Source organism: Mirounga leonina, unplaced genomic scaffold (assembly GCF_011800145.1).
Source record: "Mirounga leonina isolate KUSES-001 unplaced genomic scaffold, KU_Mleo_1.0 Mir_94, whole genome shotgun sequence".
Lineage (NCBI taxonomy): Eukaryota > Metazoa > Chordata > Mammalia > Carnivora > Phocidae > Mirounga > Mirounga leonina.
Window position 1 is genome coordinate 45,078,177 of NW_023270855.1, and position 27,361 is coordinate 45,105,537.

The window sequence follows — 27,361 nt, forward strand, 5'->3', positions numbered from 1 at the left end:
ATTTTAGAATACTTCCACCACCCCCAAAAAGTTCCCTTGTGCCCATGAGATGTTAATCACTGCTCCCAGCCGCCCCCACCCCCGGCCTCAGCAACCACTGATCACTGTCGCTATAGTAAGTCTGTTTTGGACATTCCCTGTAGATGAAATTATACAACATGCAGTCTCTGGGTCTGTTGTCTTCCCACCAGCATGGCAAGTCTGAGGTTTATCCATGCTGCAGCATGAATTGGGAGTTCATTTTTTAATTTCTGGAAAGTAATCGACTGCATGGATATAGCATGTTTTATTTATTCTTGCTTGGCTATCTGGACTGTTTCCATTTTTTAGTTATTAGAATTATGCTGCTATGAACACCCATGTACCTGTCTTTGTGTGGACACGTTTTCATTTCTCTTGAGTATGTTCCTTGGATAGAATGCAGGGTCATGCGGTAAGTTCATTTGTAACTTTGTAAGAAATTGCAGAATGTTATGCCATTTTACATTCCCACTAGCAAAGTATGAGGGTTCCACCTTCTCCACATCCTCACCAACACTTGTTACTTTTTTTTTTTTTTTTTTTAAATCAACCATCCTTGAGACTTGTTTTATGGCCCAGCATTTGGTCTACCCTGGAGAATGTTCCATGAGCATGTATAAAGACGTTTTCTGTAGTCATCAGGTACTCTATAGATTATTAGGCCAAATGGGTTAACAATGCTCTTCAAGTCTTCTAGAACCTTATACCAATTTTTAGTTGCTCTACCAATTATTAAGAGTGGAATATTGAATTCTCTAACTAGAACTGATAAATTATCTATTTCTACTATCCTATCAGTTTATGCCTCAGATTTTGGGGGTCTATTCTTCGGTGCATATACATTTATGACTGGTATGTCTCCCTGATATATTATTATAAAATGTCGCTCTTTGGCTCTAGTACTATTTTTTTGTCTTAAAGTCAATTTTATCTGGGCGCCTGGGTGGCTCAGTTGGTTAAGCGACTGCCTTCGGCTCAGGTCATGATCCTGGAGTCCCTGGATCGAGTCCCACATCGGGCTCCCTGCTCAGCAGGGAGTCTGCTTCTCCCTCTGACCCTCCCCCCTCTCATGTGTTCTCTCTCATTCTCTCTCTCTCAATAAATAAAATCTTTAAAAAAAAAAAATCAATTTTATCTAACATTGATAATAGTCACTCTAGCTTTCCTATGGTTACTTATGGTATAGCTTTTCCCATCATTTTACCAAAGGATAAAGCACCCTTAAATCTAAGGAGTGTCTTTTATAGACAATATATAATTAAGCTGGATCTTGCTTTTTTAATCTAGTCTGACAATCTCTGCCTTTATAATTGGGGTGTTTAGACCACTCACATTTAACACAATAATTGATATGACTGTATTTACACATGCCATTTTGCTAGTTGTATTCTACACACATTCCTTTTTTTTTTTTTGGTTCCTCTGTTCCTCATTGACAGTCTTCTTTTGTGTTAAACATTTCTTAGTGTACCACTAAATTTTTCTGATTTCTTTTTTTTTTTAATATATATATTTTTATTTTATTTATTTATTTATTTGACAGAGAGACAGAGTACAAGTAGGCAGAGAGGCAAGCAGAGGGAGATGGAGAAGCAGGCTCTCCGCTGAGCAGGGAGCCTGATGCGGGGCTCAATCCCAGGACCCTGGGATCACGACCTGAGCCGAAGGCAGCCGCTTAACCAACTGAGCCACCCAGGCACCCCCTGATTTTTTACTATAAAGTTATTTTTCTTAATAGTTGCTCTAGAGATTATAATAATCATCTTATTAATTTACCACAATCTGCTTCAAATTACTAATTTGATTCCGGTAAAATGTAGAAAAACTTTACCCCAATGGAGCTCCATTTCATTCCTCCTGTTTTGTAATATTATTGTGTGACATATCTGTCACCATTATAAACACAACAGATTTTTGTTTGCCTTTGGTCAATTTCCAGAGAGCTGAAATGGTTATTTTTGTCTATTATGACCAATGTTAGTTGTAGTTAACACTTTACACAACGTTACGTGTTTTAAGAAGAAATGAGAATAAAGTCTTTTATATTAGCCCACATATTTACCATTTCCAGTGCTCTTTTCTTCCTGGGAACCTAAGTTACCAACATGTCATTTTCTTTCAGCCTGAAGACTGGCAGGTCTGCCAGTGACGGATTCTTTTGGTCTGTATCTGAAAATGTCTTTTTTTACCTTCATTTCTGAAGGAGTTCTGCTGGACAGAGAATTCCAGGTTGACAGTTTTCTTTGAGTACTCTGAATATCATTCAACTCCTTTTGGTTTCCATGATCTTGGGTGAGAAGCTGGCTGTTAATCACATTAATGCTCCCCTGTATCTGATGAGCCCTTTTTCTCTTGCTGCTTTTAAGATTTTCTTTTTCTTTGGCTTTTAACAACTTGACTATGATGTGTCCAGGTATAGATCACTTTGTATTTCTGCTACTTAAGGTTTGTTGAGCTTCTTGGATGAGTGAGAATTCTCCTCACATATGTTTTTGCCCATTATTTCTTCAAATAGTTTTTCTGTCTTGCCCCAACCATGACTGCAACCTTGGGCTAACAGAGCCATTGTCCTTCCTTCCCCATTTGCCCATCTCTTAAGACTGTCACTTCAACCAATAAGGCCACGGGCCCAGGGCTGCTGCCCAGAACTCTCTTAAATTGAATGAGCCTCATCTCACTCCTGCAGAGAAGGGGTTGGTCTTCACAGCCTGTACCTGCCAGGCAGAGGTTCCCTAGCAGTAGAACTGGGGAGAGGGCATGGAAGGAGCACCAGGCTAAATGCCACAGATTCTCACTATTCTTACCCAAAGTTCAGTAGTTCCTTAAGCACAAACACTTCTCAGATTATTGTATGCCTCTGGTCAGTTTCCACAGTGCTGAAATGACTGACATTTTTTGGCCAATTTTGTCCTGTTTTATAGTTGGGGGGGGGGGGTTGAAAATCTCTTCTCACTCAATCACTGCTGGAAATTACCCTCCAGCTTTGATTTATTTTGAAAATAAAATACACACAAAGTGGGAGCCTAGGTCAGAAAAGCTGCCAGAGATGGAGAGGCGAACTGTACAGAGGCAAAGAACTGACTTTCACTCTTTTGTCTGTCAATGTATGCTACACATCACCCCAATGTAGTTTTTAAAAAAAGTTTTATCTTGGTGATTTTAATTTACCAGCCACTTCCTTAAAGAAAATTATCTCTCCTAGAAGCCACCAGAAACTCCCTTTAATCTTCAAAAAGCCCAATTTGAGTCATAAAACAGCATAAGGGGCATCTGGATTAAATGTTTGCCTTCAGCACAGGTCATGATCCTGGGGTCCTGGGATCAAGTCCTGAGTCTGCTTCTCCCTCTCCCTCTGACCTTCCCCCCCGCTCATGCTTTATCTTGTGGAAGACGAGTAAAAAAAATCTTAAAAAAGACAGCGTGAAAGAAAACGAGGCAGTTGTAAAACAGAGCCAAACAGAAATTCCAGACACAATACTATGCAGCAATGAAAATGAACTAACTACTGCTAAACTCAACAACATGGGTTAATCTCACAAACACAATGTTGAATGAAAGCAAGTAAAGGGTACAGACTGCATAATACCATTTATTTAAAGTACAAAACCAGGGGCGCCTGGGTGGCTCAGTCATTAAGCGTCTGCTTTCGGCTCAGGTCATGATCCCAGGGTCCTGGGATCAAGCCCCGCGTCGGGCTCCCTGCTCAGTGGGGAGCCTGCTTCTCTCTCTCCCACTTCCCCTGCTTATGTTCCCTCTCTCGCTGTGTCTCTCTCTGTCAAATAAATAAATAAATCTTTAAAAAATAATAATAAAGTACAAAACCAGGGAAACCTAATCTATGCTGTTAGAAGCCAAGAAACTGGTTACCCTTGGGGTAGTGACTGACAATACGCAGGCATAAGGGGGCTCCAAGGTTGTTTCTTGATTCTAGCTACAGGGATGTGTTCAAGTTTGTGAAAATGTATCAAGTGGCACCATTCTGTACTTTTCAGTATGTGTCCTATACCTCAATTAAAAAAACAAAAATGAAATTCTCTCAGAACAATCTAAAATTGGCATGTTGGTCTTATAAGATTCAGTGAACCTGAAGCAAAAGAGCTTCAACCCAACTAAACTACGGTTAGTACAGCTGTGCCTTTTGATCTGCCCAATGTGGGATTTCACACTAACCTGGGAACCAATGGAACCACCACACCGTGATACAGGGAGGTTCCTAAAGGGATGTTCTCAAGCCAGATGCTCTCAACAAGGATTCAAAGACTGCCTATTTCTAACACACAAACTGGGGTCACGTACTCCAGAACAGATTACAGTTTTAGAATGGCTGTGGGGTATACCTGATCCTACGATTTTTGCCAAAATTCAAAACTGTACTTCTCAAATTAAACAGAATATTCTATGTGGGAACTCAGGGACATACCAGTTCTACATGTGGACATTTTATTTTGAGTGAAGACTGAAGGATAGTTGCCACCAACACTTCCTCCCCACACTAGGACCAATTCTGGGTACACATCTGTCACCCAATAACCTGCAAGGCAGAGATTATCACCCATTTTACCGATGAAGAAACAAAGACTAAGACCATCTGCTCAAGATCAGTCAGGGAATATGATGTGACCCCAACTCTGACTGCCGGCCACCAAAGCCAAACTCTTTCCACACTCTCATACTGCTCCATGAGTGCCCTGGGGCGTCTCTAGTCCTGTAGGATCACCCCTGCCCTGTGTGCCTGGGTTAATCTCTAATCCCTGCTCCCTGCATTCTTTGTGTCATAAGGATATCATCCCCATCAACCTCAGAAAACATCACATTGTCCAAGTGACCTTGGGTTGGAAGCCAATAGGTATAATGGAGAAAGTCTGGAAGCAAGAGGCCCAGAGGCCAAATGCAGCCCCAGGCTGTATCAACAGAAAGATCTGGTAATCTCTCCCTCACAATCCACTGGGCTGCCCTGCAGAGGAGAAAGGTGATTACAGAAGAAAATGCACACCAGGAGCCCAGAAACACAAGAACCCAGCAGATCTTCACAAACATGGGCTCTTCCTCCTCCTCAGCTACCTGAGACAGCACCTGAAACACTACTGAAGACCAAGTCAGATGGAGGAAAAGGAGGCCCAGACTTACAATTTTATTTCTGAAACTTTCAAAGAGGCCTCTGGTTTTAGAACAGGGACAGCAAAAAGCAGAGCCAGACAGAAAAAGGCCTTTTGGGGTAGAAGAAACAGAAAGTACCTCCACCCCACTTTGAATGCTTCCCTAATAGAAGTGGTTGGATTTTCCCATTTATCTCAAGGAGGTTAAGAATTGTAAAAGCTGAGAAATGTCAGGCCAGATGACCTCTGAAATCCTTAGGATTCTGAAAATCTGGGCTCCAAAATAAATTTAACATGAAGACTGCAGGGTGGAGTCATCTGTGTGGGTTAGTCAACACTCACGAGAAGGGAAGGTGCTCCCAACTTCCCTGGCTCTGCACCTGCTACCCTCACCCTCACCCCCCCACTCCAGGGAAACAGACATGGAAAGGAGTCTGTAGGGGAGGACTAGGGGGTTAGTGAGGGAGGGCCAGGAGGCCAGGCCTATACCCACACCCATTGTGGCGTATCTGGCTCATAAGACATCTAGGTGTGAACATTCTGGAGAAGGTTCTCTCACCAGAGCTCATGGTTCTCTCACCAGAGCTCCAAGGGGAACAGTGACAGCAGATGCTAGGCCCAGATTTCTCTTTACAAGAAAAGAATGTTTCTGAGTGAAGAAATTGGGGGGAAGGGGGGGTACAACAGGAACGACACTGAGTCTTAATTCTTTCAAGTTTTTTCCTTAAGAACCTCACAAAGCTGAGGATCAGGAAAGTTACTCTTGAAAGTAATCAGTACTAAGGAGAAACCAAAACACCACACCACAGAAGACTTGAACAGAGTGACCTCCTCCTTCATAACGTGCTGCCTATAAAGAGTGGTGGCACATGTGCGAGGTATCCCTGAGCTGGCCTCCAGACTCTGCCCCCAGGCCAGTGACCCAGAAAAAGTGTAGAACCCCTGCCCTCCTGAACCCCAGATCTACAAAGCAAGGAGATATATTCAAATTAAAAACTCCCAAGTTTTCCTACAAACCAAAAAGCACCAGTTGAACAGACAACAGGTATGAATTTAGTGAAGACTTGCTGCCTTACAGGAGAGCTGATGGAGAATACTACCTCTCCTCTTGCGAGAATCACACCCTCTGCCACTGACATCCAGGCCCCAGTGGGGAGGTCTGTCCAGGACAGCACAGCGATGCCAGGACTGGAACCCACAGCCGTCTCCACCATAACTCACCCAAAGCTGCTTCCTGCAGGCCTGAAGGGAAGCCTCATCCCCATATCCTCACCACCTCTTCACACCCAGGAGACCTGGTTCCAGGTTCCTCCTGCTCACCTGTATGAGGTACGCATGTCCACGGGCCCGTCACCCGCCTGCCCTTCGCATCTGCCCATGGTCGTCACTTCTGCCCCCCTCAGCAACCCTTGGGCTGGGCCTGCTCCTGGCTCAGGCGTCACTCTCATGTCTCCGTCAGTGTTTAAATCTGAAGACAACAATCCTCTCTCCATTTTTATTTTCTTGCTTTCCACATCATCCTCTGCTGGGTCCCGTTCAAGCGCTCGTTTCTGACTTCGTGTTCGGCATGCTTCTTCAGTCATTCTGAACTTTGGGAGAAGGAGAAAACATGACATTTAAACTTGGCACAACCAAGTTGCTACCTTCTTAGAAACTTCTCAGAGTGTCAGCTTGGAGAGTTTTCCTTGCCACATGCTGTTAGCGGAAGTAGGCATAACAAATGCAGGACCCACAAAGTGTGCCCAGGACCTTTCTTCACTGCCATCTGGGGAGCTGAGACATGTGGGGACCTGGACAGAAACAATGGAAAGTGGCTGCTTATCAGAAGGAAAAGGAATTCTCTGTGCTCCAGACTCAAAAGCAAATAGAGGAAAACTGTTCTAGATCTGAACTCCCTGCCTATGGGATTCTGAGTACCTGCCCTGGATTGGAGGTGTCCGGAATCCGGCAAAGGGAGACCACGCTGTCCCAGGAGCAGGGTCACTGCCCAGGTCCAGCCCCGCACTGCACTGACTCAGGTTGACCCTTCTTTTCCCCTTTAGTGAGGGACAGCCTCCTCACTCCCTGCTCACCTCTGGGGGGTGAGAGGTGGGGGTCACGTTTAACCCTCTGACTGCCAGTAAGGTAAACTTTGAGTGGGGTGAGAGCTGGCCTGTCACCGAGCCAGCACCCTGTACCTGCAGCACACACATATCTTGATTTAAAGAAAGAAAAGAAGAAAAAAAACAGCTGAGTCAGGTTTTGATCCCATGACATCACTGGGCTCCACATGACCCTTCCCAGGATTCAGTCTGAGAGACAAAGCACTTTCCAGAAAACCAGTCTGAACCGGTTCCAGACAACAAGCTGAAGTGTTGTTAACCCTCACGGAGACAGGACGGAGGACAGCGCAGTGATGTCTGTCTGCAGGGAGGCTGCTGGCATTCCACAACAGAGTCTGGGACACAGGCACTCGCTCTTAAAGGAGCCACTCCAAGCCCAGCCTTGATGTCCCAACAAGGCAGGACACAGGAAATAAGACTGTAAGAGTCAGGGTCTAAAAAGCCAAGCCAGAGTTCATGAGGGGACAAAAGAGAATTTAGCTGCCAGGCTCTAGCAGAATTCCCAAAGTGCCAGTTCTACACAGAATAATAGGCATTCAGACAATCGCAATTCATACCTGTGGTGTGCCTATGCTGAAGGCACCTGTGTCCACAGGCAGGGCATCTGGCACCTCAGTTTCCCCACCAGTGAATACCCTGGGAGGCCTGTCCTAGACAGGGCCAGTCACCCCCAGTCCTGGAGCCCACCTTCTGGGAGGCTGGGGGCAACACGGGGCAATGAAGGGGCCACATCATCATATATGGGATACACTCCTGAGATAACTCACTCACAATCTTCTTTAGGAGCCAATTCCACAAATGAGCAATAGTGCAGGGCCTTGCCCAAGTGGCCCCTTTGGTGGACTTAAAGTGAAAGGAAGGAAACAGACAGCTGCTTCATGCTCCTGGCTCAGAAGGCAGAGTGTCCCATATACACTCGTTAGGCCAGTGTGGCCTGGCCAGGGCACTCAGGTATCTGCTCCTACAGGCAGTCCAAATGGGTCGAAATGAGCAAGTCTCCTGGTGGTCATGTCACCCCCAGAGTGCTCCCCACCCATGCTAAAGGAGGGTGGGGCTGGAGAACTCTGAAACTCAAGGTCATAGGATATCAACAAGACCTCCATCTGTCCCCAACCCTTCCTGGCATCCTAGCCTGTGCCTGCCTCCCACCCTGTACCAACTACTCCGTCCCAGTTACCCCTCAAAAAACCCCCCATCCCTGCTTCCCATTCTCTGTGTGGATATGGTCTCCTAACTGGCTCAGAAAAAGCAAGGAATGCCCCCATGTCCCTCTTAGCCTAAAGCTCTATGGCTTCTGTCCTTTCCTATGCCTTCACAACAAACCCTGTCAGCCTGCTCACTGAGTCTATCAGTCCTGTCTCTGTGAGACTGCAGACAAGTCACTGCCCTGAGTGTCAGTCACCCTCCCCTCCCTCACTGTGGACACATGGGTCATCTTTCCTTGGGGACTCCTAAAACAGGAGCTCCTTGAACATTTGGGAATTAGACAAGAGGAACAATTTCAGTAGCTGCCTTGGACAGCAGGTAGCTGTGCTCCCAGGACCAGAAAGGAGCTTGTCAAGATCAAAGAGGAGAGGAGAGAAACCAGAAAAAGAGGGAAAGAGGGCCCCCACTAGAGTCAGAAGAAATTCTGTCCCTAAGGGAAAAGCTCCCAGTCTGGCCTGGTACCCACTGGAGAAGAGGGAATGAGGTGGATGCGGAGGATGCCCTCCCCAATCCTGTACTCAAACTCCCCCATGCTTCCCCACTCTGCCTCTGCTCCAGCTTGGCACCCTCACCCACACACCCACCCACCCACCCTGCCAAGCAGCACTCTCTGGCCTTGTAAGCTCCAGGCTCCAATCCATGAAACTCATCCAAACCCAGACCCTACATGAAGTCCTTCCTCTCAACTGCCCACAAAGATAAGGAGAAGGGGGAGAACCAACAACCAGATTGCTGTGTGCCAGGTCATCAGACTGGCAAGGTAGTGCCCACGTGACCTCACTTCATTGTCACTGGTGTCAAACAAGAAATGGCAAAGGGCCAGAGCAGAGCCTCACACCCACAGGGCTGCTCCTTCCAGCCCCAGTGACCACCCTGGGTCATAGGACCCCCCACAGCACCCCGGTCTGGGTAGCTGATCAGGGTCCCCAGCAGAGGGCACGGAACATAGCCTGTTTATGCTCTGTGTGCACTGTCAAGGTAGCTCACTCTGAAGCTGAGGGGCTGGAACCCTGCCAACCCTAGGCCCAGAACTAACAGCCATCCTGGCAGCGCACACATGCCCTGCCCCTCCAGCTCCGTGTCCCTCCAGCTCTGGTGGGGGATTCTTGGGGGGGGGGGGGGGGGCTGCTACATACCTCCCCCACCACAGAAAGGACCAGCATAGCTGGAGGGGGCACGGGGCTGACCATGGCAGAGGGTGCCTCCAGCTCTGCACCCCACCCCCCACCCCGCCTTGGGTGGAGCCTACTCCACAGCAAGGTGGTTGCCTTAGAGGCCACATGGGGCATTTGCTCCTGGGGAGGGCAGGTGCTGGTAAAGAGCAGCTCCTCCCTCCTCTCAGCATGAAGGACCAGTAGCCCCCACACTTTAGGGCTAGCGGCCACCACCCTGCAGGCACGAACCCAGGATCAGCCACAAACCTATAGGGAAGAAACCAGCCTTGAGGAATGAAGCATGACCTACAGTCTCTGCAAAAAAGCAGTAAGGAAGTACATTAGAATACTTTCTAAAGAGCAGGTGACGAGGCTGGATTACTGTGATAGCAAATTAGGATCTGCTTCAAAATCCCTGGCCAGTAAAGGTAGAATGGAAAGACAAGAGAGGTTCTACCACAAGCCCATTCAGGAATGGCCAGCCCACAAACAGCAGCTCTTTCTTACTGAAGGGGGATCCTGTGCTGGCGCTACATGCAGGCAGGGGCAGATCCTGATAGCAGCATGCCCACTGTAAAGATGAGGCTCCCAGGACTGCAAGGCAGCCTAAGGCACAGGATGCTACCCAGGACGCAGGGCTAGAACCCAGGTGGCCTCTGCCCCTCCTCACTCTCTGCAAACACAACCAAGCCAAGCAGAGCCTGCTTTAATACATCCTCAGACAGGGCTGGGAGAGCAGAGAGGTGGGCAGGACGAAGCCCTTCCTCACTCCAAGAAGAGAGGTTGCAACCACACTAGAGGCTACACAGGCACAGCACAGAGCAACCCCAGAACAAAGGGGCCACCAAATCATAGGTGGAATGACGACATGGGGCTTTGGGTCAGTGCAAATTGTAATTGCCTCTACCAAAAGCTACTTTATTTTAACGATTTTATTTATTTATTTGAGAGAGAGAGAGAACACACATATGCAAGGGGAAGTAGAGAATCCCAAGCAGACTCCACACTGAGCATGGAGCCTGACACGAGGCTTGAACCCACAACCCCAAGATCACGACCTGAGCCAAAATCAAGAGCCGCCTAACCAACTGAGCCACCCAGGTGCCCCTACTTTATTTTAGTAAAATGCCACTGTCTAACTGATCTGAGAACCTCAGGAGAAAAACCTGTCTAAAACAACTCCAAAGAGGTGAATGATATAGAAACCAGAATTTTTAAACAAGACTCAGGAGACCAACGGAAAGCACCTGGCACAAGTTGAGCACACAACACCAGTAAACGTCTCTTGATGATTAAAACAAAAAAAAAAAGGTAAATAAACACAAGTCATGGAGCCATAACCCTAAGGCATTATCATTACTACTATCTGTACTTGGAGTGTTATATATACTACGCTGTTACTAACACACAAGCAGGAATACTACCAGTAACATTCCTGTTCCAAGCATGAGAAAAGTGCTTAGCGATACATGCATGGGAGAAGTGACCAGGCCGATGCTCTGAAAAGTGGACCTGGGGTGCTCTTTCCAGAGCTCAGAGAAGAGTAAGCATGAGGAGGTGGGGAAAGAGGGTACTAAGTGTGGCCTGCCCTCAGGGGGAGCATGGATGGGTGGGGGGGGAGATCCAATTTGTTCTAAAGAATCATCTGGCTGATCTGGCAATAGACTAGAGCTGGGGTGGTGGGGGGAGCAGTCTTGGGAGGCTTCTGTATCTTGTGGATCAGGATGGGAAGGAGACTGAGCAGTGAAGGAGACATGACCAAATACTAAGTATACTTTAGAGGATACGGACAACACAACATGCCAACAGCTGGATGGGAGGCAAAAAAAATCGCTTTGTTTTGTTTATTTTTGCCTGAACAACTGGAATGATGGAATTGATTTTCTGAGATGGGGAAAGGGCAGATCTGAGAAAGGCTGGGAGTGGGGTAGTTTGGACATGCTGAGCATGAGTCTACCAGACCCACGCAGGGAGACTGAGGAGTGTCTGCTGACAGGTAGAGGCCTGCACATGGTGCAGCCACTGTCTTCAGTAGCATAGGGCACCCCTTCCTGTCAGGAAGGAAGAAGGGCCTGTGATGCATCCAATGCCAAGCTGGGTGACAACGAGATCCAGACACTGGCCTCACTTGGCACTAGCCAATCTCCACACTCAACACACAGGCTCTGCTGGGTGGGCAGTTCCATCAGGACTCCGCTGGGCACCCACCACCAGAGTGCCCCAGAGCAGATGCACAGTGCACGTGGATGTTTGTGTTGTGGTGGTCCTGAGGCTGGGGCTCTGCTGCCCCCCTGCATGGCCTCCCCCTTGTCTCCTGCCTGAACCCAGGAATCCTATCCACCCTCCCCAACAGCCTGAGGAAGCTCAGAAAGATGAGTCCCAGACCTGTACACCCTCTACCCACCCTCTGGAGGCTCCCCACATTCTTGAGAGTCAAACCCAGGCACCTGAGAAGGGGCCAGGGAAGAGAACAGCTAAGCTGTACTTTGGTGCCAGCAGCCTCTGGCTAACAGGCACATGTCTCCCCTTCCAGAACAGAGACCTCACTCTGTTCAAGTCCTGAGCCACTCCCTGATGCATCTCTCTGAGCGACAGTAGCAGGGATGCAGTGGCTGTGTTCTGGAAGGAACTCATACTAAAGACGTCAGTTCTCAAGTTTTAAACGTCAAACCCTGTTAAGGCCAAGTATAAGGGATGCAATTTAACTTGGGAAATAGAAGGATGATTACAACAGCCAGCCTCTACTATCAGATGCAACAGAGAACAGAAGCCAGATCTCAGGGAACTGGCTGAGGGAGCTTGTTACTCTTTGAGCCTCAGTTTCCCTACGCATACCTCATAGACATACTATGTGAAGAGACACACAGTGATGTCAGAAATAACATGAGAAAATCAAATTGCAGAATAGTATAATACCATTCACATGGCCTAAAAAGGCTTTCTTCAGAAAAAAAATACTGAAAAAGCTTATTAAAATCAAAAGTGAAAGAACTTGGGCTAAAAGCCACAGCAGTCATTTCTGAGGAATAAATTAAGAAACTTTCACTTTCTGTATTAAACATTTCTGTATGAAATTATTTCTCCTAATGATGACTTCATATCAGTCTTATATTCAAAGAACACAAAGATAAAATAGAGAGCTAGATAAAGTAACACTCCAACATGCAGAGACTGAAAACTGAAAGGACAAGTGTAGTGGGAATGAGACAAGGGAAGATGGCCCTTTGGAGGGAAGTGCTCCCAGGCCAGAGGGAGGGTGTTCTGTAATACAGGAAAATCACAAGGCTAGCTCCTCCAATAGGCAGAACCAAGAACATAAGACAACCTTCACTGGACTGAGAGGGGATGCTGCTGAGACCTTCCCATCCATTATTAGCAAGTGTCTATGCAGCTTAAGAGTTCACCCTCTGCGTCACTGAAGAAACTTTCAAGCTCTAAGCAGTAAACCCAAACCCTTCAGCTCATCCCCACAGCCCACCTTCTACCTGGGCTGCCAGTTGTGAATTGGCTGCCAGGCCACGGCATCAGTGTGGGCTCACTCTGAGGGAGTTCCTCATAAGGACTGCCCACAGCAACAATCCTTATACTACTCAGAAGCTTCATCTCTTTTCCAAGCTTGTTGCTAAACTCTTCCATGGAAGAAACTTCATTTTCCCATTCACCTTCATATTCAGTGTGGAGCAAAACAATATGGGTTCAGTACATGCTATTGAGTTAAACCTAAATTTCTGTAAATTAACCTCATGAAATGTATAATTCCTGGGGTTTGCCCTATAGGTCAAAATGAAGCAAACAAGTACTTTCATTAAATACTCTGCGTTCAGGGGCGCCTAGGTGGCTCAGTCGTGATCTCTGGGTCCTGGGATCGAGCCCCACGTTGGGCTCCCTGCTCCACAGGAGTCTGCTTCTCTTGTCTCTCTCTCTCCCTCTGCCCCTCCCCCCCGCTCATGCTCTCTCTCAAATAAATAAAATCTTTAAAGATTTTTTTTTAATTTATTCATTTGAGACAGATACAGAGAGAGCATGAGAAGGGAGAGGGACAGAGGGAGAGGGAGAAGCAGGCTCCCCGCTGAGTCAGGAGCCCGATGTGGGACTCAATCCCAGGACCCTGGGATCCTGACCTGAGCTGAAGGCAGACACTTAACCATCTAAGCCACGCAGGTGCCCTCAAATAAACAAAATCTTGAACAAACAAACAAACAAAAACACAAACCTCTGTGTTTGGACTTTCTGAAAGCTGAGTGTACAGAGATAGAGTCTCACAGACTGAGGCTGAGAAACAGGAATCTGGGGAGATGGTCTAGGCAGGAGAGGGCCAAGCCACTGAGGGAGGGTCTCAGGCAGAAGAAGGGAGCCACATGAATCCTGTGCTACAGGTTTGCTCAAAAGGAGAACTAAGTCTTACTACTCACTGACTGAAGCTGGATTCTTAACTCTCAGGGATCTGAAAACCTAAGATATTCCAAAAATACAGGTGTTTTCTCTCTTGTACACCATCAAGAAGGCACTAGGCCCAGCTGCCTGGCTAGGAGCTCCTTGGGCCTTCAAAGACCTAGACTAAGAGGATGCTAGGGAGGGAGACCCTCCCCACAGCATTCCTGTGACCAGGGTGGGGGTACACCCACACATGCTGGGGGGTGATAGCTGACACTCACCACTCACTCAACAAGCCTCTGCTTGTTGAAGATGAGCATGTCACCCAAGGTGGGGAAATCCAAGTCTAGGTAGGCGAAGAGTCTGGGCCTGAAACCCAGGTCCACCATTCCTTTCTACCTGGCACTCTCACAAGCTGCCCACTGTGAACATTCCACTACATAGTCAAAAGGCCTTTTGTTAACTCATGTTTAAACAGTTTGTTTTCATCTAGAGTGACAAGCACATGGTGGGGCTAAAATGATGCATGGGCTAGTGAGGAGGAAGATAAAACAGCCATCCTCAAAGGAGAGGGAACTGAGCCTGAGGGAATTAAGATTTGCCCTGCCCAGAGCCAGGACAGGAAAGACCCTGCAGCCAGAAGCTAAAGGAACACCCCACAGTCAGATGTCACCACCACCCACCAGGTAACAGGCTACATGACAGCCTGGCCTCGGTGTCAATGTTCCTGTATGTCCCTAGCCCTGGAAGAGAAGAGTGCCTGCCACACAGCAGACAGAAAACAGGTACCTAAGGAATAAACAAATATAAGTTTTATGGAGAGGAGCTCCCAGTAGGGGAAAGGGGGCTGGTCCAGACAGCTCAACCCCGTTTCAACACTGAGATCCTCAGATCATGACCCGAGTTTATTGCTCCCCTGTTGTTAATAGAAATGTGGGGTCTTCTTACTTTTAAGGGCAAAACACCTAACACTGAGCTTTTATGTCACATGGGTCACCTCAGATGATCCTCATAACCACCTGTGAGGTAAGTGCCATCATCTGCCCCCACCTTACAGGTGGAGAAACTGAGGCAGGTGGCAGTCACACAGCAAATGGGTGAGAAAAGCTGGGAACTGAAGCCCATGCTCCAGGCAGTCCCAACTGAAAGACTCCATTAACCACCCAGAGTCACATGTGAGGTTTCCAAAGGATACTGGGAGCTCCTCATAAGTACAAAATTGGGCTTGACCTCTCACCCACAAGGTCCAGATGAGATATTAATGATTCCAACTTTATGTTGTTGAGTGAGATCATACTTTTTGATGTTTGCTTTCTAAGTACAGTAAAAGTTCTGCTGGAGCACAACATATAAGCAATTTCTAAAAAACCACGGCATACTGCAAAATTGTGCAATAAAAACACAGGGCTACGGGAACAATAGGGTTAGGTACACAACACCCCAAAACTTCATCATGACATAAAGAAAGACAGGAACCTGATTTTTAAATGGTAGCCAAGAAATACACAAATGCTACCTGAAGCTTGACCCCTCACCTGAGGGAAGACCTGGCATTTGCTGTGGCTGTTTTCTGAGTGTTTTCTGTGACATGCTGGAATGAGGCTGTGTGACCCCAAGAGAAAATGGTGTGGCCTAGAGGGGGCCTGGCACATATCTGAGGTGTGTGCATTTCCATTTTGTGTACTGTCAGGTGCTCTTTTAGCTGGGAGCAATTTTCTGGATTCACCTAGTGCAGGAGTTGGCAAACTTTTTCTTAAAGGGACACAACACAGTAAACATTTTCAGCTCTGTGGGTCATTCTGTTTCTGTCCTGATTACTCAGCTCTGCAGTTGTAATAGTACATCCTCAAATGGGCACAGCTGTGTCCCAACCAAACTTTATTTACCAAAACAGACCACTAGCCTGTGGGCCATAGCTTCCCAACCCCTAACCCGAACCTGGCACTTCTCCTGTACAAAATTGTACGTAACCACACACAACATATGTGTCGTGCTTTCAACTGTGCCCTAATATATCAATAGTGTTGGAACAAATCTGCTTTTCCAAAATAAGTATTATCAGAGAATTAACTACAGAGGAAAACAGGTTTCAAAAAAGGGACTTGAACATGTAAATTCAATCTGAGCCCAGGACTCAAGGTTACCCCTTTTGACAAGTCAGAAGAAATTTAGTTTCAAAAAATGCTCGGGCGCCTGGGTGGCTCAGTTGGTTAAGCGGCTGCCTTCGGCTCAGGTCATGATCCTGGAGTCCCGGGATCGAGTCCTGCATCGGGCTCCCTGCTCGGCAGGGAGTCTGCTTCTCCCTCTGACCCTCCTCCCTCTCATGCTCTCTGTCTCTCATTCTCTCTCTCTCAAATAAATAAATAAAATCTTTAAAAAAAAAAAAAAAATGCTGAGTGCAGAGAGCTCACCAAAGGGTCAGCCTGTCTCACCACACGGGTCAATTTTATACCATCCTAAAAGCCCTACACACTCTCAAGATAAATAGGTCCATCGTATAAGGAAATTATGTGCTATAAACTCAATTACTGCAGTGGCTGAAACTTTAACCCACTTAGAGAAGCAAGCGGTTCCTCAGCACTCATGCCTGAGCATCAGACCAAAGCTCTAAGGAAAAGCACAGGCATGTGAAGGACCTTGATGGGCACAGGGCTGGGAGGGGATGGGCTGGGGTGAGTCCTTCTTGAAATAGGGATGTTTGGGGCGCCTGGGTGGCTCAGTCATTAGGCGTCTGCCTTTGGCTCAGGTCATAATCCCAGGGTCCCGGGATCAAGCCCCTCACCGGGCTCCCTGCTTGGCAGGAAGCCTGCTTCTCCCTCTCCCACTCCCCCTGCTTGTGTTCCCTCTCTAGCTGTGTCTCTCTCTGTCAAATAAATAAAATCTTAAAAAGAAAACAAAACAAATAGGGATGTTTGAGCTGGGACACAAAGTGACTTGAGCACACTGGGGCTGATCTGCTAGAGGACCAGGGGGTCCTTGGGGATGTCCTGCAGTAGGAAGGGAGCTGCAGGGCCCAACTTCTCCAGGTAACCGGGACTTTCCTTCACCCTTGAGGGCTAGGAAGAAAGGGGTCATCTGTGCCAGGGAAACTTCACGAAGGGGGGTGGGGAGCACCCCTTCTGGGGACCAGGAGGATGCAGATCCATACCACAGTGCCTCCAACTGCCCCACTCTAGGGCAGGTCCTGGGCAGACAGGCAGCACTGTCATAGGCTTGCACCCTGTCCTGCCCCAAAGAATGGATAGAGATCTCTTTGCAGTCATGATCTTCACTTGGTACATTCTGCCTGCAGCTGCAAGAGAAACCCAGGAACCTTCCTGGGGACCTGTCAGGGGCTCAGACTCCACCCAGTCACCACTTTGGTCCTTCAATTCTGCTGACTTTTTTTTTTTTTTAAAGATTTTATTTATTTATTTATTAGAGAGCAAGTGAGAGAGAAACAGCATGAGAGAGGAGAGGGTCAGAGGGAGAAGCAGGCTCCCCGCTGAGCCGGGAGCCCGATGCGGGACTCGATCCCAGGACTCCGGGATCATGACCTGAGCCGAAAGCAGTCGCTTAACCAACTGAGCCACCCAGGCACCCAATTCTGCTGACCTTTATGTGAACACTGGGCCTGACTGGTGGGCATATCACTTCACCCCCAACCTGGTAGTGTCCTATCAATCCCACACTGGGACTGCCTGGGCCTGGGGTCTCAATGCAGGTTTTCTGAGCCTTTTGCTTTGTGTTAAAAGAAGTGAACACAGCTCACCAGGTGGACAACCACTTTATAAAAATGAGACACATGACCACCAAATTCTTCTGTCCTGTTTAAGGGGCTTAGTCACTCTTTCAAAGGCTTCCCCCAAGTTGGACAATCTATCAACCTCCAATGGCCATAGTGCCTGGGCTCTGGATTCTGGGGAGGCTGAGGTCAGTGAGAAGAGAGGGAAAGGGGCAAGGAACACATAACGCCCCAGACTTGGGGTCATTTGACCCCACTCAATGGACACCTTATTGGTAGGAGGACATGGAAACTGGGGCACTGACAGATACCTCCCAACTCCCCAAGTTTGTAGGCAACTTTGCACTACAAATATACATATATGTGCACCCACACTTATGCATACTCATAGACACATGCACCCCCACACGTACACAGAGTTTTTATCCCCTCCTCCCACTTCCAAATTTTGCCCAATTATCTCAGAAAAGGTCTTTCTCTGTTCAATTCTGAGCAAAAGATCAACATTTCTTATGGGTGATCAGTGTCCATTCAACTTCTGATCCACCTGTCTCAAAAAGGAAAACCCTGAAGTATGAAAATGAGATTAGACACAGGGGCCAGAATCACCAACTTCTAAAGCACATGAAGAAATCCAGAGCCCTACAGGGCCTCACATGAATCCCCATGCACCTCAGCCACTTTAGCCCACACTTCCCAACCCCTGCCCAAGACCAATGATTTCATACCTGGCTGGATCAGCAGAGCATTTTCAAATCACCAGCACTACAACCATGTTCATTTCTACTACTTTGTGCATACAGTAAGTTAGGATTCCAGAGAAGGCAAAGACCTAACCACTCTTTACTGTTGTTTATCTGAGTAGTGCCTAAACCCAGAAGGGAACTTCTGCAGCACAAGAAGCCTGGTCAGTTACTAACTACCTAGGACACTCCATCATCTCCTAGTTCACAGCCTGTCTGGCCCAGCAGGATGTGGATGCTGACAGGCTCCTAACAAATGCTGATACCACACCAGACAGTGACCTCTCCAAGGGACCAGTGACCCAGAGGTGCCTGCTCTGTGGAGGGTAGGAGGAAGAGTAGCTCAGGGCCCCCACCTTCATGGGAGCACAGACCTAATAAAGGCTGTGAAATGCATGTGCTAATCACCATTTTATTACAACTCAACACCAGAAAAGAAGTTCACTCTGCTGGTGGAAGGGAAGAATTGAGAAATGTTTCATTTGAGCTGGGCCCCAAGGGCAAAATCTGGACTTGTAAAGATAGAGGGAGGAAAAAATGATAGAAAAGATGAAGTGGCAAAATATACAGGCGGGTGAAAACCCATCTCCAAAAAAAGGAAACGAAACCAAATAAAGAGATCAAAACTTTTAAACAGTTGTTTTTTAAATGGGATGAAACTGTGTAGAAGAAAAAGGAATCCTTGGACCACTTACATTCAGTGTGAGAGGCTCTCAGTGATGGCAGGGCCTCCCATGGACTTCCCTGGGCACCAGGTACCGTTCAGGAGTTCAGGGACTGGGGGAGGGGTGGAGGTCAGGACCAGCCATCAGCCTGTGAGAGTGAGAAGGGCTAGAACCTGTAACTGGGTCCTAAAGGACAGGGTGGGAGGAAGCCCTAAGAGCTGTGAAATGGAAGAGTATGCTCCAAAGACAAATGTACACAACTTAAATCAAGTGCCTCCAGTCACTCCATCAAACAAACCAATCTGAGCACTGGCACTCTCTTCAGGGGATGACCTCTCTGCTCCCAGCCCCTACAAGGCTCTCTACCTAACCCTCCTGGGAAAAAACACCATTTGTAAATGCAGTGCTCAGCTTGGACCAGGAACCAAAAGGGAAGGTTAAGTTCAGGAGCATCTCAGCCTCCTCCTAACAGAGCACTTCAAATATTCCAGGTGTGCCTGCACACTGCACTCCATCTGAAATGCTAATAACCCATCAAATATATAAGACTGTTACCACCAAAGGGTGGGGGTCATCCGAGACAGGCCACAACATCATCTATCTAGTCACCTCCAGCCCTTGGTTCAAGAACCATCCAGAGAAAGAGGTTATTAAGACTGAAAAGCGTAAAAAGAACTGGCACCTCTGGTTTTCACATTTACAAATAAACACACATTTACAATATGATTTTGTTAAAGTGGAGGACTTGTAAATGATGTCTTTGAATTAATGCTTTTGGGGGATATATTTAACAAAGTTAAGCTGGACAGGAGGAACTTTAACACACTTAAGTGGTGACCATCAACATATATATATATACACATACACACATATTTTATTTATTTTTAAAGATTTTATTTATTTATTTGACAGAAGAGACACAGCTAGAGAGGGAACACAAGCAGGGGGAGTGGGAGAGGGAGAAGCAGGCTTCCCGCTGAGCAGGGAGCCCGATGCGGGGCTTGATCCCAGGACCCTGGGATCATGACCTGAGCCGAAGGCAGACACTTAATGACTGAGCCACCCAGGCACCCCCAACATTTTTTTTTTTTTGAAGATTTTATTTATTTGACACAGACAGTGAGAGAGCACAAACACCGGGAGGGGCAGAGGGAAAGGGAGCAGGCCTCCCACTGAGCAGGGAGCGCCATGTGAGACCTGATCCCAGGAACCCTGGGATCATGACCAGAGCCTAAGGCCACCACTTAACTGAGCCACCAAGGCGTCTGACCATCAACATTTTAAAGACAAAACCTTAATGGTCCTCAGATTCCTAAACACAAATCCCACACAGACTGCACAGTAAAGAACACAGCACTCGTAGTAGTTCACTCCAGCACAGTGTGTGGGAATAAAGCAGGGTTCAGGACAAGTCATCTCCAGAAAATAGACAGTCACGAGGCCGGCCTGCTGACAGTTCACCAGGCTGCTCAAACTCGCCCCCGGGATGTGAAGCGCCAGGCCTGGGACATCAGGTCCTCAGACCTCAACTTCCCTCCCTGGAGTCATGGGAGAATGGGGCGGGTGGGGGGGGCACTAAAGAAAGCACAGATCCTATCCTGGAAAGAGAGTGTAGGGTATATATTTTTATCTTCTCTGAGACACAGCCAATCTCCTACAAACTTCTGAAAACAGGGAATAATGTGGATCACACAGATCCCCCTCAACTACAACTGCACCACAGCCCCATACCTTGGCTTCTGAGCACCCCTTCCCAGAGACATGAGATGAAAGCCAGTCTTCATCTCCAGCCATAGGACACAGTAGGGAGAAAAGTGCTCCTACACTGATCACATGTTAAGAGGGGAAAGACAGGGAGCAAGTGTCTTTAAAACTACAGTAGCTCCTTCAGGCTCACACTGGAGATAAGAACTTGGCTTTTGTGTTTGCTCTCGAAGTGCCCAGTGAGCACCCAATACCACCCCGCTGGAAGTGGCTCCACATAGGCTTCTGAACCACCAGCAGCCAGGGCCGTTGGGCCAAAGCCCAAGCCTGAGGCCAGAAAGAAACAGATGCTATTGCAGGAGCACACAACACAGAAACAAAGGTACTGCCTGTGAAGGAGAATCGGAGCAATATTAAATGTCCACAGGGAAAGAGTAACCAGGAGTCCCCCTGGTGCAGGATGTCACTCTAAGGGCTAGTTGGCTACATTTGCCTCACATGGGAAAGGAACAGACCTCTGTTCCTTCCCAGCTGCCTCCTGGGCCATGTGCCTCCATGGCCTACAAAGGGTTACACCTGCCATTTCCATGCCATCTGCAATGTGCCCATCGGGTGTCACATCACAAAATGGGAAGCCTTAACCCTTCCAGTGCCAACTCCCTCAGGGCCAAGACACAGCTCTAACCACCAGCTCCACTGAGGCCCATCACTGGAAATGGCAGGTAGGTTTTGCACAGACAAGTGCAAGAAGGACCAAAAAAATCACCTCCATTCCTAGGAGGAGATATGAGGAGAAAGTGGGGGAACCAGGGGTGCCTCTTTTGTCATTTTCATCAGGGCACCCAGCAATATGATAATACCTGGAGGCCTTTCCTGGGCTTCCTTTGTCAAGCTCCTTCCTGCACATATTCTGTGGTATCAGAGCACTGGCAAATGCCCCAGGAGGATCAGAGCCAGTAGGGAAACTTACTTTTAGGACTAAGTTTCTGGTCTCAATAAAGCCCATGGGACTAAGAAACAGTTCCGACCAACGACAAGTTCTCTCAGCACTTTCTGCACAGCTGTAAGAGCTGAAACAGAAATCCCACTTCTAGCCTCTACCCTGTAAGTGGAATTCTTCCCCTTGGGCAGGGAGCTGTTCAGATACCTGAAACAATCGCTGGGAAAGAGTGGAGCTGGGCTTCAGGGTATCACATTAAGTGGTCCTTTTGTAAAAGATACTATTCAAGGTAAAAGCAAGGCCCTCACCACAGCCTTAAGGACAGGTCAGCCTCTCTGACCTTGTCTCCTGCCATCCTGTGCCCCACCCCACCCTGACCCCATTCTCTTAGGCCACAATGACATTCTGGCCACTGACAGTCAAGCTCACTCCCACCCCAGGGCCTTTGCACTTTCTGCTCTCTCCGCCTGGAAGGCTCCTCCCCCAGGTCTCTGAACTACCCTCTTTTTCAGGTCTGCAAGGTTCCTCCCCCAGGTCTCTGAACTACTCTCTTTTTCAGGTCTCAGCTGAGACAGCAAAAGGACATTATCTCCCCTCCACACAATCCCCTCCGTGGATTTCTAAGTTCTTTCCCACTTCATCGCCACTTAACATTCTATTCACTCATCTCTCTGTATACCCTCCTAACCCCATCTCCCGTAAGACAAGGAATACCTCTTTGTTCAGTGCTACCACCCTAGAACCCAGGATAGAATAAATGCTCAACGTATATGTTAAACATACAAGAAAAAGTATGTTCAGAACTCCCAGCTATCACTTTCCCTTCCTGGTTAAATAAGCCAAAATGTCTTCATGCCAGTAAAAAAGATAAGGATCAAAAACAAAACCCTTGGGTGCCTGGGTGGCTCAGTTGGTTAAGCGACTGCCTTCGGCTCAGGTCATGATCCTGGAGTCCCAGGATCGAGTCCCGCATCGGGCTCCCTGCTTGGCAGGGAGTCTGCTTCTCTCTCTGAACCTCCCTCCTCTCATGCTCTCTATCTCATTCTCTCTCTCAAATAAATAATAAAAAAAAAATCTTAAAAAAAAAAAAAACCAAAACCTTACCTTTTAGTAAAAATTAACTCAAAATAGGTCAAAGACCTAACTATTAAAAGCTAAACCTATAAACCTCTTAGAAAAAAATGGAAGGGTAAATCATGACCTTGGATTCAGCAAGTTTCTTAAATGTGAAACCAAAAGCACAGTATCAACAGAAGAAAAAAAAAAGGCAAACTGGACTTCATCAAAATTAAAATCTAATGTGCAAAGGACACTATCAAAAGAGTGAGGGGAGGGGCGCCTGGGTGGCTCAGTCGTTAAGTGTCTGCCTTCGGCTCAGGTCATGATCCCAGGGTCCTGGGATCGAGCCCCGCATTGGGCTCCCTGCTCCGCGGGAAGCCTGCTTCTCCCTCTCCCACTCCCCCTGCTTGTGTTTCCTCTCTCACTGTGTCTCTCTCTGTCAAATAAATAAATAAAAATCTTAAAAAAAAAAAAAAGAGCATGAGGGGAATCTGGTTGGCTCAGAGAAGTGTTCGACTCTCGACCTCGGGATTGTACCTTTGAGACCCACATTTGGTGTAGAGATTACTTAAAATCTTAAAAAAACAGAGAGAGAGAAAAAACAACCCACAAAATGGGAGAAAATACCTTGCAAATCATCTATCTGATAAGGGTCTAGTGTATAGATATATAAAGAACTCTGAACAATTAAACAACAAATCCAATTAAAAAACAGGCAAAGGACTTGAATAGACATTTCTCCAAAGAAGATACACAAATGGCCAATAAACACATGAAAAGATGTCCAACAACATCTGTCATCAGGTGAATGCAAATCAAAACCACAATGAGATACTACCTCATACCCACCAGGGTGGCTATAATTAATTAAAAAAAAAAAAGTGTTATCAAGGACGTAGAGAAACTAGAACCCTCATACACTGCTGACAGGAACATAAAACAGTACAGTGATGAGGGTAACAGTCTGACAGTCTCTCAAAAAGTTAAATACAGCATTACCATATGACCCAGCAATTCTATTGCTAGGTACATAAACTAAGAGATGTGAAAACATATTCACACAAAAACTTATACACATATGTTAAAAGCAGCATTACTGGAGCGCCTGAGTGGCTCAGTCGTTAAGCGTCTGCCTTCAGCTCAGGTCATGATCTCAGGGTCCTGGGATAGAGCCCCGCATTGGGCTCCCTGCTTAGCAGGAAGTCTGCTTCTCCCTCTCCCACTCCCCCTGCTTGTGTTCCCTCTCTCGCTGTGTCTCTGTCAAATAAATAAATAAAATCTTAAAAAAAAAAAAAAAAAGCAGCACTATTCACAATAGTCAACAAATAGAATCAACTCAAATGTCCATCAACAGATGAACGAATGAACAAAATGTGATATACCTGTACAATGAAATACTATTCACTCATAAAAAGGAATGATGTTCTGATTCATGTCATAATGTGGATGAACAGTGAAAATACTACGTTGAGTGAGAGAAGGCAGATAAAAAAGGCCACACAGAATAAAAAATGATTCCATTTAGGGGTAACTGGGTGGCTCAGTTGTTAAGTGTCTGCCTTCGGCTCAGGTCATGATCCCAGGGTCCTGGGATCGAGCCCTGCATTGAGCTCCCTGCTCCGCAGGAGGCCTGCTTCTCCCTCTCCCACTCCCCCTGCTTGTGTTCCCTCTCTTGCTCTGTCAAATAAATAAATGAAATCTTAAAAAAAAAAAAAAAAAAGATTCCATTTATATGAAATGCCTAGAACAGGCAAATCCATGGAGACAGAAAGTAGATTAGTGGTTGCTAGGGCCCTGAAGGGCACAGAGGTGGAGGAGTGGGGAGTAATTGCTAATGGGTACAGGCTTCTTTTGGGGATAAAAACATTCTGGAACTTGACAGAGATGATGATCATACAATATTGTGAGTGTATTAAATGATAACTTTAAAATGGCTAAATGTGAATTTTAAGTTCTGTGACTCAACCATCCAGTTCTCACAGCGACTGAAGTCACACAAACCCACCACACAAGTGGGAACTAAGAACTGCCTCCAAGCAAAGGAGCTAATAATGCCTGGAAGCATGGCCACGTGGGCAAAGATCAATTTAGCAATGGGGAGCCAAGGCAGAAAGAGGGCAAGGCCTCAGACAATTGGGGTCACACAAACCACCACCAGCAGAACACGATTTAAATCAGGTTCATTACAGGCTTCACACTGCCTAAAACCAAAACACACACCACGGTTTTATATTAATACACTACTGGGAATGTGCCACCTGCCTCAGTCACACAGGTGTTTTACTCGTTCATCCAAATATCTGCTTAGTTTCCACCAGGAACCAGGGGCTGACTGGATCCCACAACAGGCCTCCTCCCAGGAAAACTCTGGGCAGATACACAAGGAGGCAGGTAGGTGGACAGTGGACACCAGGCTGAGAGACACGGAGTGAGGTCCCTTCCACTCTGAGAGTTGCAGTGATCCCTAGATCACAAACAGGATCAAACCATCTATTTTATCCACTCCTGACTGGGTACGGCTACTATGGAGAGATGACAGCAATGAGGCGAGACTGGTCTCTAATCAAAAATATATTATGTCAGAGGCGCCTGGGTGGCTCAGTCATTAAGCGTCTGCCTTAGGCTCAGGTCATGATCCCAGGGTCCTGGGATTGAGCCCCATATCAGGCTCCCTGCTCGGTGGGCCTGCTTCTCCCTCTCCCTCTGCTGCTCCCAGGCTTGTGCTCTCTGTCAAATAAATAAAAATAAAATCTTAATATATATATATATTATGTACACACACACACACACACACACACATTATGTCAGAAAACTAAGTATGGGATATCACAAAGTATTAAAGTAAAGAAGCACATGCAGTGGTAAAATGAGCTCCAAGTACTGGGGAGGGAGGCCAGAGGCTCAGGGAAAGGAAGGTGCCATCAGCATCACAGTGCATCAGGTAGAAACCAGAATGCCTGGTTCGCCTCAGTTTCCTCACTGTGAAATGGGAACACTATCCACTTTATCACTAATGCTCTCTGAAGGCTCTGTGAAAGGTAGCTGCGAGTATCATTGTTACAGAAAGTAACAATGCTGTAATCAGAGGCAGTTCCACATGACAGGCCACAAGCCACAGCCCCTCACAATTCCAGAATCTCTGAAGGTTTTCTGCTTGAATTTAAACTAACCACAAGTGGCTACCACCCTCACTTTTGTAAACAGCTGTCTCCCCTGCCCTGGGCTCCCTGAGGGAATGCCTGGGTTAAGCCCATTTTTCAAATCTTTAATTATGGAAAACTGCAAATATACCCACAGAAGTAGCAAGAAGAGCATGACTCACAGCACACATGCACCACCCAGGTTGCAGGTCTTCTAACTCGGCCTTCACCCACACCTACTAGCTCCTGTGAAGCAAATCCTACACAGCGTTCATTTTATGAATGAACTGGTCAGTATTTATCTCTATAGCACAAACGACAATCCCATGAGCTGACCTCTAACAATTTAACAAGCATTTCTTAATCTTTGTCAGTCACACTTGGTTGAAATCTATAGGTGTCCCCCCCCAACCTTTCCTTTCAACCATACATTTATTTATCCTGTTTCCCAGTCAGGTTTGCTGGTGGCATCCCTGTGGTATAATGCAACATGTCCCTGATTTACTGTAAACTAGATTTTGAGGCCCAACCAAGCACACATCATTCCAGAAGGACACACACCCTTCTTGAGGGCACGCAGTCATGGAGGATCACTATCTGGATTCACCATTTCATTAAGTGTCCGAAAACTTATAAGCCTATAATTCCATCATTTCATTTTAATTAGCCAGAATATGTTAATAGCCACACTGTCCACTAGCCACATGTGGCTATTTAAATAGACTAAAGTTAAATAAAATGAAAATTTATTTCTTCAAACTATTCCAGGTGCCACATTGGACAGTGAGGATACAGAATTCCAGGAAGTTCTGCTGGGCAGCACTGACCTGTGAGAGAAGATTGCTCTCACCCACTATTTTGTTCCTCGAGAGTTCAGTCCATAGAAAAGAGAAAAAATAAATGCTAGTTTCTATTTACCAGTTTTCAAAATGAATTGGTTCCCTAGCACCTCCTAAAGAGGACCAGTGAGTTTCTTCCTTTCCTTTGAGCACCAACATAAATGAACCTGTGGATTTTTAACACATCTGATGCTCCAACTTGGGAATCCATTCTTTTTCATACTCATCTGTCCCATCGTTGATAGTCACAATCAAGACATTCCCAATGCAGATTTAGAATTAAAACATTTTGGGGTGCTGGGTGGCTCAGTCATTAACCGTCTGCCTTCAGCTCAGGTCATGATCTCAGGGTCCTGGGATCAAGTCCCGCACTGGGCTCCCTGCTCAGCCTGCTTCTCCCTCTCCCACTCCCCCTGCTTGTGTTCCCTCTCTCGTTGTCTCTGTCAAAAGTAAATAAATAAATCTTAAAAAAAAATAAAACAATTAAAATGTTTTCACTTAAGTACTTTGATTTTATACTTGTATTTTTCTTTGTTGCTGAAAATTCTGACTCTTAAAGACATAACTACTTGTTTTCTTCTACAATATAGTTGT

General features: G+C 46.7%; 1 protein-coding gene across 8 annotated transcripts in view; it reads right to left on the reverse strand.

Annotated features, from left to right (window-relative positions):
• Positions 1 to 27,361, reverse strand: part of GATAD2A (GATA zinc finger domain containing 2A) — a 105,292-nt gene that overhangs the window by 31,715 nt on the left and 46,216 nt on the right. For 4 of the 8 annotated variants that reach the window (XM_034998098.1, XM_034998097.1, XM_034998103.1 and 1 more), the window contains one exon: positions 6,438 to 6,706. The exons of 1 other annotated variant lie outside the window; for it this stretch is intronic. In XM_034998098.1, the coding sequence (XP_034853989.1) occupies positions 6,438 to 6,706 (269 nt within the window). Of the gene's footprint in view, positions 1 to 6,437; positions 6,707 to 7,034; positions 8,073 to 27,361 lie in introns of those variants that run through there. 3 more of the 8 variants (XM_034998101.1, XM_034998100.1, XM_034998102.1) reach the window with 2 other exon arrangements.